The sequence below is a fragment of the Salminus brasiliensis genome, chromosome 17 (assembly GCF_030463535.1).
Source record: "Salminus brasiliensis chromosome 17, fSalBra1.hap2, whole genome shotgun sequence".
Lineage (NCBI taxonomy): Eukaryota > Metazoa > Chordata > Actinopteri > Characiformes > Bryconidae > Salminus > Salminus brasiliensis.
This window is the reverse complement of record NC_132894.1, coordinates 230,565-249,116: the sequence shown is the minus strand read 5'-3', so window position 1 is coordinate 249,116 and position 18,552 is coordinate 230,565. Positions and strand designations below refer to the sequence as shown.

Sequence of the window (18,552 nt, the reverse complement as noted above, 5' to 3'; positions counted from 1 at the left end):
AGTGTCTGTAAATGATATGTGGAGTAGCTGTATATTGTATATTGTGTAGTGTCTGTAAATGATATGTAGAGTAGCTGTATATTGTATATTGTGTACTGTCTGTAAATGATATGTAGAGTAGCTGTATATTGTATATTGTGTACTGTCTGTAAATTATATGTAGAGTAGCTGTATATTGTATATTGTGTAGTGTCTGTAAATGATATGTAGAGTAGCTGTATATTGTATATTGTGTAGTGTCTGTAAATGATATGTAGAGTAGCTGTATATTGTGTAGTGTCTGTAAATGATATGTAGAGTAGCTGTATATTGTATATTGTGTACTGTCTGTAAATGATATGTAGAGTAGCTGTATATTGTATATTGTGTACTGTCTGTAAATGATATGTAGAGTAGCTGTATATTGTATATTGTGTAGTGTCTGTAAATGATATGTAGAGTAGATGTATATTGTATATTGTGTAGTGTCTGTAAATGATATGTAGAGTAGCTGTATATTGTATATTGTGTAGTGTTTGTAAATGATATGTAGAGTAGCTGTATATTGTATATTGTGTAGTGTCTGTAAATGATATGTAGAGTAGCTGTATATTGTATATTGTGTATTGTCTGTAAATGATATGTAGAGTAGCTGTATATTGTATATTGTGTAGTGTCTGTAAATGATATGTAGAGTAGCTGTATATTGTATATTGTGTATTGTCTGTAAATGATATGTAGAGTAGCTGTATATTGTATATTGTGTAGTGTCTGTAAATGATATGTAGAGTAGCTGTATATTGTATATTGTGTATTGTCTGTAAATGATATGTAGAGTAGCTGTATATTGTATATTGTGTAGTGTCTGTAAATGATATGTAGAGTAGCTGTATATTGTATATTGTGTAGTGTCTGTAAATGATATGTAGAGTAGCTGTATATTGTATATTGTGTATTGTCTGTAAATGATATGTAGAGTAGCTGTATATTGTATATTGTGTATTGTCTGTAAATGATATGTAGAGTAGCTGTATATTGTATATTGTGTAGTGTCTGTAAATGATATGTAGAGTAGCTGTATATTGTGTACTGTCTGTAAATGATATGTAGAGTAGCTGTATATTGTATATTGTGTAGTGTCTGTAAATGATATGTAGAGTAGCTGTATATTGTATATTGTGTACTGTCTGTAAATGATATGTAGAGTAGCTGTATATTGTATATTGTGTAGTGTCTGTAAATGATATGTAGAGTAGCTGTATATTGTATATTGTGTAGTGTCTGTAAATGATATGTAGAGTAGCTGTATATTGTATATTGTGTACTGTCTGTAAATGATATGTAGAGTAGCTGTATATTGTATATTGTGTAGTGTCTGTAAATGATATGTAGAGTAGCTGTATATTGTATATTGTGTAGTGTCTGTAAATGATATGTGGAGTAGCTGTATATTGTATATTGTGTACTGTCTGTAAATGATATGTAGAGTAGCTGTATATTGTATATTGTGTACTGTCTGTAAATGATATGTAGAGTAGCTGTATATTGTATATTGTGTACTGTCTGTAAATTATATGTAGAGTAGCTGTATATTGTGTAGTGTCTGTAAATGATATGTAGAGTAGCTGTATATTGTATATTGTGTAGTGTCTGTAAATGATATGTAGAGTAGCTGTATATTGTGTAGTGTCTGTAAATGATATGTAGAGTAGCTGTATATTGTATATTGTGTAGTGTCTGTAAATGATATGTAGAGTAGCTGTATATTGAATATTGTGTATTGTCTGTAAATGATATGTAGAGTAGCTGTATATTGTGTACTGTCTGTAAATGATATGTAGAGTAGCTGTATATTGTATATTGTGTAGTGTCTGTAAATGATATGTAGAGTAGCTGTATATTGTATATTGTGTAGTGTCTGTAAATGATATGTAGAGTAGCTGTATATTGTATATTGTGTAGTGTCTGTAAATGATGTGTAGAGTAGCTGTATATTGTATATTGTGTAGTGTCTGTAAATGATATGTAGAGTAGCTGTATATTGTATATTGTGTAGTGTCTGTAAATGATATGTAGAGTAGCTGTATATTGTATATTGTCTGTAAATGATATGTAGAGTAGCTGTATATTGTATATTGTGTACTGTCTGTAAATGATATGTAGAGTAGCTGTATATTGTATATTGTCTGTAAATGATATGTAGAGTAGCTGTATATTGTATATTGTGTAGTGTCTGTAAATGATATGTAGAGTAGCTGTATATTGTATATTGTGTAGTGTCTGTAAATGATATGTAGAGTAGCTGTATATTGTATATTGTGTAGTGTCTGTAAATGATATGTAGAGTAGCTGTATATTGTATATTGTCTGTAAATGATATGTAGAGTAGCTGTATATTGTATAGTGTGTAGTGTCTGTAAATGATGTGTAGAGTAGCTGTATATTGTATATTGTCTGTAAATGATATGTAGAGTAGCTGTATATTGTATATTGTGTAGTGTCTGTAAATGATATGTAGAGTAGCTGTATATTGTATATTGTGTAGTGTCTGTAAATGATATGTAGAGTAGCTGTATATTGTGTATAGTGTGTAGTGTCTGTAAATGATATGTAGAGTAGCTGTATATTGTATATTGTGTATTGTCTGTAAATGATATGTAGAGTAGCTGTATATTGTATATTGTGTACTGTCTGTAAATGATATGTAGAGTAGCTGTATATTGTATATTGTGTACTGTCTGTAAATGATATGTAGAGTAGCTGTATATTGTATATTGTGTATTGTCTGTAAATGATATGTAGAGTAGCTGTATATTGTTAACACTAGAGAGACGCTAACAGCCGGAACAAATTCCTTGTGTGTGTGAACAGACTTGGTCAATAAACCTGGTTCTGATTCTGATTCTTTTAACGATAGATTGAGTGGTGCTGTTTCGGTCCCATAAAGGTAAAATTTTTACAAAAACCATACAGCGCCCCCATATGTACGGGCTGTACAGAACACACAGTCGTTCTAAAAGCAGAGACAGGAGAACAGTCGGTCGACTTGCTGCTATTTTGAGAACAGCAGCGTCAGGAATGATGTAGTGAAACAGTTCCTTTAATTGACTTTTCCATGCTGGAGTTCAGCTGCTCCCAGGCGGCCCCGGTTAGCGCTAGCGCCCATGCTACAGGGGCTGAAAAGCTCGGCTAGATCCAGAGGAAAAAACTACAAGCAGGAAGAAAAGGGAAAATCAGTGCCATCCTCCAGATGGACCGCTCATGTGGCGCTCGGCACTGGAGGGAAGGAAAGAGTCTGCCTGGAAAATTCTGCCTCTGTCAGAAAAACAAAGACATGATGCAGAGCGGCTGCAACTGCAGGGCCTGACCCCGCCGGGCCGAGCGCTGAGGATCTGCCCAGACTGCCACGACCTCTCCACCAAACTCCATCAGTTGAACTCTTGGTAGTTTATTTGCCTCTACAGTCCAGCAAGGGCTTCACGGTCGGTTGTATGAAGACCAGCCAGCGACACTCCACCCATCAGGTTTTGGGTCTGAGTTCAGCAGTTTACAGAACATGAGAACCAGGTCTGTGATCATGTGAACAGCCCAGAGATGTGGTGAACGATGGGTAGGTGGACTCTGGCACAGGGCCACATGCCCACAGCCTCACCCACTCACCACCACCCACAGATCTGCTGCCTCACACAGCTGGAATGTGACGCTTTGCTCTGAGGAATGTAGAACCGCCATCAACTCCATTGTTAGCTGCCGAGGGAGTGCGCGAGGCCCAGCGGCAGAACCCACAGCACAGGCATGTCTAGGCTATGAGCAGAAGGCCGGACGCTCCCGACCTCGTTTTGTGAGCAAGACCCACCCTGTAGCTCCTGCAGAAGTTTGGGGATGCTGCACCAGAAGTGTTCTGTACAGTAATCGATTTCCACTCACTCTCACTCTCACTCTCAAAGCATGGGTTCCTTAAAGGTTCTTCAGTAACACATATAGAACCCTCTCAGTGGCTTTTTGACTGGTTACATGGTTCCTCTCTCAGATGTGAAACCTCTTATAAGTGGTTTTGAACTACAGGCATTCTGGGGTTTTTGGTTCTTTAAAATGAAAAATAAAGGTTTTGACCTTTAAACTCTAGAAAACTAATTGGCACAGAACCTTTATATAACTTCAGAAATCTCTAATCTCTTTGATATCACTGTCAGCAATACTTCTGTAAAGAACCATCTATTGATTTGGGGAACCAAAGGATGGTTCTTCTGTGGCTCACCTGTTTGGCACTCAGTGTTTTAGAGAGTGTATTAAACCCATTGAAATACAGTTACAGTCGAACCCAGACACTGAAGCAGCTGCCCTTTGACCTCTATTCTAAATGAGTTTATGAAAGCCTTTCTGAAGTGAAGGCTGGTGGTGGGTGAGTGTTTGGGACAGACGGAGAGCTCCAGGCAATGTGTTATTAGTGTGTGAGTTTGAGGTCATGGCTGTTCACTAAACCAGTCCAGGAGCAGCGCTGTTCCTCAGTTCTTTCGACAGTCAGAGCTTTTGTACACTGCATGATTCGACAAGGACACCAGCAACCACATCACACTGCAGTTGAACCCAGAGGATATTTCAATCATGCAGGGATGAGGCCACAGAAATACGGCTAATAAACATGAATGACAGAATTTAAAACTTTGCTTAGTTTAGGGTATATTTGCACAGGTGAAGGCGAGCTGTGTCTCGCTGCAGTTTCAGGGACATTGCAGCATCTAAGAAAGAACTGTGAGACAGTTATGAGATCAGAAGCTGAAGACAGGTGTGTGTGTGTGTGTGTTTGCTGAGAGGACGAAGCTGATTAAGGTTTGTGTAGAGGTTGCTGGCGTAGTTGCTGGTTTCTCAGAAACACTTGCCCCAGATTCTATTTTCGGTTCTGCACCTGAACCACGGTGCAGTGATTCACATTCCCCTGCCTGAACACATTAAGCAAACTGTGCTACGGTCTGCCATAACATTAAAACCACCTCCCTAATATTGTCTAGCTCTGCCAAAACACTCCACAAAGCCTCTCAAGTATCTGTGGTATCTGTCCTGTAAGCTGTGAGGTGGGACCTCCATTGATGACCCTTGGTTGTTCTTCCTTGGAGCACTTTTGGTAGGTACTGACCACTGCAGACCGGGAACTCCCCACAAGGCCTGATGTTCTGGAGATGTTCTGACCCAGTCATTGTCTAGAACATCACAGTTTGGTTCTTGTCAAAGTGTCTCAGGTTCTTACGCATGTCCATTTTTCATCTCCTTCAAGATCTGGCTGTTCACTCACTGCCTAATATGTAGATCCACCCCCTCGACAGACAGGAGCCACTGGACCCAGATCATCAGTGTTCTTCACTGTCAGTGGTACTAACGTTATGGCTGATGGGTGTAGAATGAGTGAGGATATCTGTGGGATGCGGCTGTGGAGCGCTACAGCGAGTAATAATCTTCAGATGGAGATCTCTCATTTCAGGGTGCTAGATTAAGGGTAGAGCTTCTGCAGGGAGAGTGAAAGACAACTCACAGACTTTGACAGTCAGACACCTCAACAGCGGCAGCAGGAACAAGCAATGTCCAAACAGAGGGCTGGACGGAGACCACCGCTCCCCAGCCTGTGTGCAGTATCTCACAGCTAGCTGAGAGTCTACAGCCTGTGTGCTCAAACCTGCTTGCAACAACCGGTATCCGGACCTTCCCCCGGCTTGTTCTCCATTATCTGGGCCAATAACAGTTTAGAGTAGCAGTGCTGATCTGGGACCAGCCTGAGCCTTTTACAAAACTGATCCCAAGTCTTAAACAGGCCCTGCATCCTGATTTGTGGTGCTTGATCCCAGAACATGTGGATTAGTTGGACAGGAGTAAACGGCTCAAAGCTATAAATACAGTCCACCAAATCCAGCCATTCCTCCTGTCCTCCATCCCGCTCACGTTCACATTCTCTACTTTACAAGCCCTCCGCTGCTGAGCATTACAGGTTCGTAAGGAACTGCTCCCATTTTTCCAACAGTAATAATCATTTAATAATCCCAGTCTCATGCCCACTAGCCTGATTCATATTCTGGTTGAATTCAAAGCTCCTCCTCATAATCCCCCACTACCTTCACCCAGAGTGCTAAAGGAGAAATGGAGATGCTGTGTGTCAGTGACTCTCCAGGTTGGAGTTAGTGTAATATGAAGGCGGTCTACTTCTAAAGGTTCTACAGAATATTTTCTCATTAGAGCTCAAGGAAGTGGTGGAACACCATCTTGCATAACGCCACCCTCACAGGAGTGCTCATATTACTCTACTACTATATTTAAACACATTAAACCTTAAATCACACGCTAGACCACCTGAAGGCTTTTATTACGAACAGACATTATAAAGCCTGTAAGAATCACTACTGCAGGTTTCAGATACAGTATATCTGGATCTCTGAGGAGATCCTGGTTGTATTGGTTCTCTTTGCCAGTACTGCATGTGAGGTACAGGAGCCAGCCGCCATGAAAGACTTCTCCTAAGGCTTATAACAAACCTTGTGGACCTTCTGAAGCTCTGGTCCGCACAAGATCACGGCTCTGGAGAGTAAACCCGTACCTATCAAAATCCCAGACTTTCCTCACACAGAGTCCCGCTGTCACAGGCAGAACCCACTGGCACCGCCATGGCAGTCTGAGTTCAGCATAAATGAGAGACAAAGGCAGACTTCCAAATTCCTCCAAACAAATAAAAATAAAGAGCCCTGAGACTGTCTCAGCAAAGCATGGTGGAGAACTAGACCTATTGGACTGGATTTTCATAAATTCCTACTGCCCTCTATTGGCAATATGTGGTACTGCATCAGTCACTACACCAGTGGAGCACACTGGAATCTGAAGGCCTAAAGAAAATAAAAATAAATCAATAATTCAAAAGAAACCCAACGACATGAAGAAAAAGAACCAAAATAGTTCCAAATAAATTTATTGGTATGTTCATCCACTGTACAAAGCAATCCATATGACTTCGGTTACTGACTTCGCTCAGGATGGGTAACAAGTAAAGATGGAAACCTTCCCAGAAAAGCTTCAAACCTGCAGACAAACAGATGCGCCAGTTGAAATTACTGTAGAAAGAAAAAACACACACACAAACAGAAACTATTAATCACCTTCATAAAGTCTGGCGTCTGTCTGAAGACATTTCCACTTACTCCAGAAGATACACTCCAGATATATTCAGTGTTCAAAGTGTGCTTCTTTAGCCCTGCAGCTATGAGGCTAATGTTGCTAAACACTAGAAGCTAATAATCACCTGAATCTGTTCCACGCGCCCACACTCATCTAAACCCACTCAAACCATCTCCAGCTCTTTATTTAGGTGGCTGTGTGGTTTAGAACACACTTTCTTAACCGCAAAAATAAAAGTGCTCATGCCAAGTACACCGTCTCAATAAAGACCTGGAATCGGGTGGAGAGAAGTGTGTGGGCATTTACTTGACTGGGGTGACTGACCTAGTGTTAGTAGTGTTCACCTCACAGCCACAGCACACGACTGAAGGAGCAACATTTGAACACCAAACATGCCTGGCTTTAGGGCTGCATGACAGATCATCTGAGCATCGACATCACAAATGACCAGGCTAACTTATTAGATTCTCATTTTCCAAGACAGATCTACCAGAGGCAGATCGAGATCTCCCCAAGAACATTCATTTTACTCTCGTCTTGGACACACAGGGAGCATCATAACGTGGGATCTGGGACTTCTTAATAAACAAAAGATCTCTAAACTAACTAATAAAATACTGTGCAGCCCTACGTGGCTGTAATTGGAAAAGCTCACTCAATTCACATCTTGAACACATACCTCTAAGCAGGGGACAGAGCCTTGATGATGGCCTCATTGGCTTCTATGCTGACCTGGACCTCTGCCCGGGACGCCTCATCTGAAGCACTGAGCAGCTCTGACTGGGCCTTCTCCAGGTTAGCTTTAGCCGCCTGCAGGAAGAATCACATCATGCACTACTAATAAAACAGATCTTTGGTTTCTGTTGATGTTTAAACTCAAAGTCATGATATAAACTTAACCTTTCCTCACAGTCTGCATTTTTCATTTACAGATGTAAACATCTGGCACAAAGCCGCTCTTCTACATAATGATGTACACTGCAGGGTCACACACCCAACACTGAAAAACAGTAGCACTGGTGTGGGGTGACGACACCTCTCCGATACCAGAGCACATTAACATGGCCTCTTTCCTGCGAGAGACATTTGTTATGGTGGTGATTACACAGCTGTAAAGGCCAAACATTGCTGGGAGTTAAAGGTCTCCCAGCGGGGATTTGACACATCTGCTCCACTTCAACAGGGACTGACCTTTCCCTCCTTATTAACCGCGCAGAGCCCCCGAGCCCTGCCATCACCGGGAAGAGTAAAAAGTCATCTATTTCTGAGGAGTGAACTCGACAGTGCTCTGCGCTCTGGTCGGGAAAAACTGCTCCAATGGAATCAAGTGGTTCAAGAAATAAACACATTTCCACTGCTGCTGTTCAACAGCTGACATTTACTGTAACAGAGGCAATTAAATGAGGGGGGGGGGGGGGTCACATCCATTTAGGTGTGTCCACTCTTAGAACCTGATCCTTCACCCTAACAGATCATTTGTAAAACGCACAATATCAGGGTTGAAAAGAACTGGTCAGAGAAACACACCCTCACAAATGGGGGCGTAAACTTTTGAAAGTGAGGCGGAGCTACAGACGCAGCAGAACTGAACAGCCAACCTCTTGGGGGCACAGTAGCCAGGTCTGGAGGAGACAGAGAAGCTTTTTATGGACAGAAGATTGAGTTTGTTGGACAAATAATGCGCGTTAACAAAAAGCAGAAAGGAGCACATCTCTGAAAATGACTGCAGATATAAAAAAAAAAAAAAAATCACAGGAGGAATATTAATATTTAATACACTGAACGGGACTGATCTGCTTCCGTCCTGAAAAACAACTCCTCAGACTGCAAACTGCACCAGATGACCTTACTGTGTGTACTGCCTCAAATATACCAAATGGCTCCATTTCTTTACCTCAGGGTAATGTCTGGTTGCCAAGGTAACGTCAGTTCCAGCTCCTAACTTCTACGAACATCTGCATCTGATAACTGACTGGAATTACCACCATCTGTCAGCTCCCTCCACCTCCTCCTCCTCCTCCTTCTGCATCACCTTTACAGACAGCACTGATCTGATACCAGGTTTCGCTATCAGACAGAAGATACAGGATCCAATATCTGATCCAGCAACAGATCTAACCTGAATCAGCACACAGGCACACTGTGGGGCAGAAGAGTGGCAAAGTAGTGCGAGCACAATAGCCTACTTTTAGATGCCCCGCCGGAAGTGGAGCGCTTCAAACGCAAGCAGCTCGTTCTAGAGGGCAGAGCGTTTTAGAGAAGGAACATCAGATCAGCATTAGCCGATATCCAAGATTTCAACATTAGAAAAGAAAGAGCGGCACTGCAGCTTCTCTGATCCCGCCACAACTAATGCAGGACTATCCAAAATGGGACAGAGCACTGAAGTGCACAGCTTTCCTGCACATTACAGCCGTCATTCCCTCCAAAACAGCACCAAGAACCCTTCCAGCTTCAAGCACGACAAGCGCCCAGGCTCTTTCTGTCCTGCACTGAAGTGGTGGTACGAAGTTCCCCTGCGTACCGAACAGCAGAGTCACTCTGAAGACCCTCCTCTTCTGAGAGGACTCAGTGTGCAGAGTGTGTGGAGGACTGGGTCTCCAGACTGATGTCTGTATTTAGTAGAGTCTAAGATTAGAGGATCTTCTGGACTCTAGTCTGTATAAACTAGATAAGGGTGTTTTCTGAGTGACAGTGAAGCTCCTCTGTAAGTCGCTCTAGAGAAGAGAGTCTGAGAAATGTAAATGTAAAACAGGATGAATGGCTAAACTCGCACTACTGTAACAAATATCAACCATTTAATTCTATTCAAAAACTCCTTTTTAAAAGTTTCCTGTAATCAATTCCTCAATTAACTGGCAGAAGAAAGTGTTCCAGTGCAGGCAGGACCTGGATGCAGCTTTCAAATGTGTAAGACTGTAGTCTGGTCAGATTCTTACAGCAAGGTCCAGGTTTTCCAAAGGAACGGCCTCTTCAGCAAGCAGCTGCACTGAGGAGTCTGCGTTGACCGTGACTGAACCGCTGCTCACTGCAAAACACACAAGAGCAACATGGTACCATGATATGACTGATCCAAGTCTGGGTAGTTATTAAAGATCATCTCTAGTTGTTTTAGCTACCTACAGGTCACTAAACCAAACTAATCAATACTGCTCATATCCAGCAGCCAGTGTGTTCTACAATCTAGAACGTCAACAGCAGGTTGAGTCTCACAGAATCTCATCATTGTAGAACAAAAACTGAACACCCTAAAGGAGGAGCTGCGCCTCAGTCATCACCAATCTGGAATTTCTACACTTAACATATGTAAAGAGCAGTGCTCACTGAATCTCTCTCCCTTTACTGGGACAAAGGCGTTTAAAGTGAACCATATAAACATTGTTCCAGTTTTTAAATACACTGTCCGAGCCTGTTTTTACTGATTCACAGCAAAATCTCACCAAAATACTTTGTTGAAGACCCATCCTCACTGAAGACGGTGACCACACCAGGCCTCAGCACTTGCAGTGTGGGGACATGGGCTGGAAGGATGCCAAAAGCACCGGTCAGCGTGGGGACATCTACCTGTTTAACGCTGGCTTCTTTGAAGAACACCTGCAGAGACCAAAGAAACACAGCTGGAGAAACTCGGCCGAGGAACACGCTCTTCGGGTGCTGGTTCGGGTTCTGGTTCTGTGAAATGCTGATGGAAGTGTGGTCTTATTTCTAGCACACTAACACACGTCCTCACTGCAGGACCCTGCTCTTTCTGGAGATTCTGCACATTTAGTCAAACCAAAGCTGTGGAGTGAATACGAGAACCTTAACTGGTCTGTTCTGTAAAGAAAAGTAATGTTAAACCTTGAAGACATTTACCTGCTGAAACAGCCAGGAGAGAAGCTTCCAGCCCCACCTTTAATTAAACACTGGGCTCACTGAGGCCGGGCTGAGTCTCTGCAGAAACCCACTGCAGCTCAAGGTGAAGCGGACTGCTAACGGTCATAGCTCAGAAGCTAAAGGACTAGCATGCTAGGCTAACTAAAGCCAAGATCACGGCATCATCTGGAGCATGAGGAGTCCGAAAACGAGACATACCATCCAGCCAGCCTGCAGACACACACACACACACACACACACACTCACACACACACACACACACACACACACACACACACTCACACACTTACACACACTCACACACTCACACACTTACACACACTCACACACACTCACACACACTCACTGCACATGGAGCTCAACACTGACATTAGCGGAGGCTAACTGAGGCTAGTGAGGCTAACTGAGGCTAACTGAGCTAGTGAGGCTAACTGAGCTAGTGAGGCTAACTGCGGCTAGTGAGGCTAACTGAGGCTAGTGAGGCTAACTGAGGCTAGTGAGGCTAACTGAGCTAGTGAGGCTAACTGAGGCTAGTGAGGCTAACTGCGGCTAGTGAGGCTAACTGAGCTAGTGAGGCTAACTGAGGCTAGTGAGGCTAACTGAGGCTAGTGAGGCTAACTGAGGCTAGTGAGGCTAACTGCGGCTAGTGAGGCTAACTGAGGCTAGCGAGGCTAACTGCGGCTAGTGAGGCTAACTGAGGCTAGTGAGGCTAACTGAGGCTAGTGAGGCTAACTGCGGCTAGTGAGGCTAACTGAGGCTAGCGAGGCTAACTGAGCTAGTGAGGCTAACTGAGGCTAGCGAGGCTAACTGAGCTAGTGAGGATAACTGCGGCTCCCGCTCCTGGGTGAAGGGTCCCGCCGCTGCTCTCTAGCAACAAGCTAACGCAGGAAAGCAGCGGTTTGCCCAGACTAAACAGGCCGCAGTGTTTATAACACCTGGCTGATCTGCTACACGCTTATAAACAGGCTCAGCGGAGGAGCTGAGCAGGCCGGGAGTCCTCACCTCGCTCGGCGAGGCGAAAGTGAAGGACATCTGGGGAGCAGCGGAGGCCGCCTCGGCGTAGGACCGAACGTGCCGGAGCGCCGGAGCCGCGCGGCGCAGGAGGAACCGGGCTGCCATCATGTTTCTGGAGTCTGAAGAAATGCTGTTTTACAGAGAGATACAGGACAAACCCGAGCTACCCCAACCTCTCACTGCGCGGACAGAAAGGGCACAGCGGAGCTCCCCATAAGCCCGTGCGAGAGGATTGGCTTGTGCTTCATGGGAAATGTAGTTTTCAGTCCCTTTGCCCAGCTCCTCCCACAGTCAGCAGTCTGAACTACACTCGAACACAGAACAATAGAAGCGATTCTGCTTCCAACAGTCAGTCAGTCAGTGTACCTCTCTCGCCTGTCTGCTAGTTTTTGCCTGTTGTTTCTGACTTAAGACAATTATGTAAAAATTCACTTTAATATTAATAGATTTTTCTCCCTGACCCCCCCTGGCAGTGCTCCAGACACTAGGAGTTGGAGAACAAGCACATGCTTCCTCTGATACACATAAATTCACCCACCAGCCTCTTTTCAACGCAGCATCACTAGGCAGCCGACGCACTCAGAGGAAAGCGCCGGGTCCCGAGTTCTGATACATCAGCTAACAGAGGCCTGTGCCGGTGTCCTGACCATCCTAACCCACATCCTATACCCCCCGGACGCATCCTATACCCCCCGGACACATCCTAACCCCCCCCCCGGACAAATCCTAACCCCCCCGGACACATCCTAACCCCCCCGGACGCATCATATACCCCCCGGACACATCCTAACCCCCCCCCCGGACAAATCCTAATCCCCCCGGACGCATCCTATACCCCCCGGACACAATCCTATACCCCCCCGGACACATCCTAACCCCCCCGGACGCATCCTATACCCCCCGGACCACATCCTAACCCCCCCCCCCCGGACAAATCCTAATCCCCCCGGACACATCCTAACCCCCCCGGACGCATCATATACCCCCCGGACGCATCCTATACCCCCCGGACACATCCTAACCCCCCAGACGCATCCTATACCCCCGGACACATCCTATACCCCCCGGACACATCCTAACCCCCCGGACGCATCCTATACCCCCCGGACACATCCTAAACCCCCCGGACACATCCTAACCCCCCGGACGCATCCTATACCCCCCGGACACATCCTATACCCCCGGACACATCCTAACCCCCCGGACGCATCCTATACCCCCCGGACACATCCTAACCCCCGAGACGCATCCTATACCCCCCGGGACACATCCTATACCCCCCGGACACATCCTAACCCCCCGGACGCATCCTATACCCCCCGGACGCATCCTATACCCCCCGGACACATCCTATACCCCCCGGACACATCCTAACCCCCCGGACACATCCTAACCCCCCGGACGCATCCTATACCCCCCGGACACATCCTAACCCCCCGGACGCATCCTATACCCCCCGGACACATCCTAACCCCCCGGACGCATCCTATACCCCCCGGACACATCCTAACCCCCCGGACGCATCCTATACCCCCCGGACACATCCTAACCCCCCCCCGGACAAATCCTAACCCCCCCGGACACATCCTAACCCCCCGGACGCATCCTATACCCCCCGGACGCATCCTATACCCCCCGGACACATCCTATACCCCCCGGACACATCCTAACCCCCCGGACACATCCTAACCCCCCGGACGCATCCTATACCCCCCGGACACATCCTAACCCCCCGGACGCATCCTATACCCCCCGGACACATCCTAACCCCCCGGACGCATCCTATACCCCCCGGACACATCCTAACCCCCCCCCCGGACAAATCCTAACCCCCCCGGACACATCCTAACCCCCCCGGACGCATCATATACCCCCCGGACGCATCCTATACCCCCCGGACACATCCTAACCCCCCGGACACATCCTAACCCCCCCGGACGCATCCTATACCCCCCGGACGCATCCTATACCCCCCGGACACATCCTAACCCCCCGGACACATCCTAACCCCCCCCGGACGCATCCTATACCCCCCGGACGCATCCTATACCCCCCGGACAAATCCTAACCCCCCCGGACGCATCCTATACCCCCCGGACGCATCCTATACCCCCCGGACACATCCTAACCCCCCGGACACATCCTAACCCCCCCCGGACGCATCCTATACCCCCCGGACGCATCCTATACCCCCCGGACAAATCCTAACCCCCCCGGACACATCCTATACCCCCCGGGGGAATGTGGGCGGTGTTAGAGGCCGGCCGGTGTCAGTAGCAGTGAGACGTACAGTAAAATGGAGCTGTTACCTGCTTCTGACTGTAATGCTGATAAAACAACTGAGCACCTGATGATGAAATGTGGAGGGGAACAGAATTATGGACTAAAATGAGAGATATTGGTTTTAATGTGGAAATAAGTGGTAAATCCATCATGTTCGGTAGCTTTGATGATATTCTCCCAAAGAGGATAAAAGACTTTAATGGTTTATCTTCTGTATTGTTAAGAACTGAACATGGTAAACTAGGTGAAGCAAAGCATCCATGACCTCAGGTGTGTACCTCTCACAGCTGACGGGTTGGTGTATTAATAATGTGATGGTTTGATCATTTGTTCTGTTGAAAGCTCGTATAGTATAAATTTAACCAGAACCCGGGAGTGAGCGGGTGCTAGTCAGGTGCTAGGCTAAAAGCTAACCCTACTTTCTCTTTAGCAGCTAGCTGCTCACCGCGCTCAGAGGACACTGAGAGGACAGCAGCTGTCCAGCATGACTAGCTAATGATTACAGGGCTCTGGGTACAGGGCTAAAACCAAAGCTATGTTATGTTACGTGGCTTCTGTGATCCGTCACAGTGGCTTGATCCAGCCAGAGCTGAGCCAAGCCGAGCAGAACCGAGCCCGCTGTAAACATCAGCCCGGTTTAAAACAACGTCCAACCAAACTCACACACCTACTATTTATACATAAAATATAACTGAACTCTATAACTGAACTCTATTACTGAACTCTATAACTGAACTCTATACTGAACTCTATACTGAACTCTATAACTGAACTCTATAACTGAACTCTATTACTGAACTCTATAACTGAACTCTATACTGAACTCTATACTGAACTCTATAACTAAACTCTATAACTGAACTCTATAACTGAACTCTATACTGAACTCTATTACTGAACTCTATTACTGAACTCTATAACTAAACTCTATAACTGAACTCTATACTGAACTCTATTACTGAACTCTATAACTGAACTCTATTACTGAACTCTATTACTGAACTCTATAACTGAACTCTATAACTGAACTCTATTACTGAACTCTATAACTAAACTCTATAACTGAACTCTATAACTAAACTCTATAACTGAACTCTATACTGAACTCTATTACTGAACTCTATAACTGAACTCTATTACTGAACTCTATTACTGAACTCTATAACTAAACTCTATAACTGAACTCTATAACTGAACTCTATTACTGAACTCTATTACTGAACTCTATAACTGAACTCTATAACTAAACTCTATAACTGAACTCTATAACTGAACTCTATTACTGAACTCTATAACTGAACTCTATTACTGAACTCTATAACTAAACTCTATAACTGAACTCTATAACTAAACTCTATTACTGAACTCTATAACTAAACTCTATTACTGAATTCTATAACTGAACTCTATAACTGAACTCTATAACTAAACTCTATAACTGAACTCTATTACTGAACTCTAACTAAACTCTATAACTGAACTCTATAACTAAACTCTATTACTGAACTCTAACTAAACTCTATAACTGAACTCTATTACTGAACTCTATAACTGAACTCTATTACTGAACTCTATTACTGAACTCTATAACTGAACTCTATACTGAACTCTATAACTAAACTCTATAACTGAACTCTATACTGAACTCTATAACTAAACTCTATAACTGAACTCTATACTGAACTCTATTACTGAACTCTATAACTGAACTCTATACTGAACTCTATTACTGAACTCTATAACTGAACTCTATAACTGAACTCTATACTGAACTCTATAACTAAATTCTATTACTGAACTCTATAACTGAACTCTATAACTAAACTCTATAACTGAACTCTATTACTGAATTCTATAACTGAACTCTATAACTAAACTCTATAACTGAACTCTATTACTGAACTCTATTACTGAACTCTATAACTAAACTCTATAACTGAACTCTATACTGAACTCTATTACTGAACTCTATAACTGAACTCTATAACTGAACTCTATAACTAAACTCTATTACTGAACTCTATAACTAAACTCTATAACTGAACTCTATTACTGAACTCTATAACTGAACTCTATTACTGAACTCTATTACTGAACTCTATAACTGAACTCTATACTGAACTCTATAACTAAACTCTATAACTGAACTCTATACTGAACTCTATAACTAAACTCTATAACTGAACTCTATACTGAACTCTATTACTGAACTCTATAACTGAACTCTATACTGAACTCTATAACTGAACTCTATAACTGAACTCTATACTGAACTCTATTACTGAACTCTATAACTAAACTCTATACTGAACTCTATAACTGAACTCTATTACTGAACTCTATAACTGAACTCTATAACTGAACTCTATAACTAAACTCTATACTGAACTCTATTACTGAACTCTATTACTGAAATCTATAACTGAACTCTATACTGAACTCTATAACTGAACTCTATAACTGAACTCTATTACTGAACTCTATAACTGAACTCTATTACTGAACTCTATACTGAACTCTATAACTGAACTCTATTACTGAACTCTATTACTGAACTCTATAACTGAACTCTATTACTGAACTCTATAACTGAACTCTATAACTGAACTCTATAACTAAACTCTATAACTGAACTCTATACTGAACTCTATTACTGAACTCTATAACTGAGCTCTATTACTGAACTCTATAACTGAACTCTATTACTGAACTCTATAACTAAACTCTATTACTGAACTCTATTACTGAAATCTATAACTGAACTCTATACTGAACTCTATAACTGAACTCTATAACTGAACTCTATTACTGAACTCTATTACTAAACTCTATAACTGAACTCTATAACTAAACTCTATAACTGAACTCTATACTGAACTCTATAACTGAACTCTATAACTGAACGCTATTACTGAACTCTATAACTGAACTCTATTACTGAACTCTATAACTGAACTCTATTACTGAACTCTATTACTGAACTCTATAACTGAACTCTATAACTAAACTCTATAACTGAACTCTATTACTGAACTCTATAACTGAACTCTATAACTAAACTCTATAACTGAACTCTATTACTGAACTCTATTACTGAACTCTATAACTGAACTCTATAACTGAACTCTATTACTGAACTCTATAACTGAACTCTATAACTAAACTCTATAACTGAACTCTATTACTGAACTCTATAACTGAACTCTATAACTGAACTCTATTACTGAACTCTATTACTGAACTCTATAACTGAACTCTATACTGAACTCTATTACTGAACTCTATAACTGAACTCTATTACTGAACTCTATTACTGAACTCTATTACTGAACTCTATAACTAAACTCTATAACTGAACTCTATACTGAACTCTATTACTGAACTCTATAACTAAACTCTATAACTGAACTCTATTACTGAACTCTATAACTGAACTCTATTACTGAACTCTATAACTGAACTCTATAACTGAACTCTATACTGAACTCTATTACTGAACTCTATAACTGAACTCTATTACTGAACTCTATACTGAACTCTATAACTGAACTCTATAACATGCTTTAGCACCTTTAACACCTTGTGGTAGAAAGTGGTTGTATGTGTGATGGCCACAAGGTGGCGCCCGGCACCGTCAAAAACGAGAATTAGAAGACTTTCAGAAAACGGTGGAAACGTTCGCAAATGTTTCTCCTGCCATTTGCATCCATTCAGTCCTCAAGCCAGACGACGTCCCCTGACGGTGGCCGCTGTGACCGCGTCGTGTCGTTCCGCTTGTTTGGGAAAGATCCGTTCCACCTTAAATGCTGCAGCAGTCTGTACAGCGCCCAATGAGGCTCGTGCGGGGCTGCTCCACGATGAGCGGCAGCATTTAAGGTGGAACGGAAAAATTAAATGAATTATAAATAATACCATCATGTATTATTACATATTCCCTATAGGCTAAATGCTTACAGTATACCTCACCTGAGAACCTGTCGATGATGTTAAATTTAGAGGTGGCAAAATCCAGAAAGTCACCTGGGTGGATTTTGGTACCTTTGATTAAATTACACTTTGGCTCCTATAAGAAACGGAGGATGACGTCATTCCTATCAAACAACGAGACGATATCGCAGAATTGTATGCCCCCCCTCCCTCCCGCATTGCTGACCCCCAACCTACACCCCCCTTCGTCTTATCTCACATCCTACGTCACACGGTGCTTTCCTCGCCGGGTGGTGGGAGGGGTGGAGGGTTGCAGGGTGG

General features: G+C 43.3%; 1 protein-coding gene across 2 annotated transcripts; it reads right to left on the bottom strand.

Annotated features, from left to right (window-relative positions):
* Window positions 1-6,909: 6,909 nt before the first annotated feature.
* atp5f1d (ATP synthase F1 subunit delta) lies at window positions 6,910-12,245 on the bottom strand. Of its 2 annotated transcripts, none has more exons than XM_072660215.1 (5): window positions 12,010-12,245; window positions 10,572-10,725; window positions 10,071-10,159; window positions 7,811-7,941; window positions 6,910-7,035 (listed from the first exon to the last, which is right to left on the bottom strand). In XM_072660215.1, the coding sequence occupies exons 1-4, from the start codon at window positions 12,127-12,129 to the stop codon at window positions 7,813-7,815; spliced, it is 492 nt and encodes a 163-aa protein (XP_072516316.1). In that variant the 5' UTR covers window positions 12,130-12,245; the 3' UTR covers window positions 6,910-7,035; window positions 7,811-7,812. The 2 variants fall into 2 exon arrangements, with proteins under 2 accessions (XP_072516316.1, XP_072516315.1); XM_072660214.1 differs by having other exon boundaries at window positions 6,910-7,067; window positions 12,010-12,244.
* Between the last annotated feature and the right edge of the window lie 6,307 nt (window positions 12,246-18,552).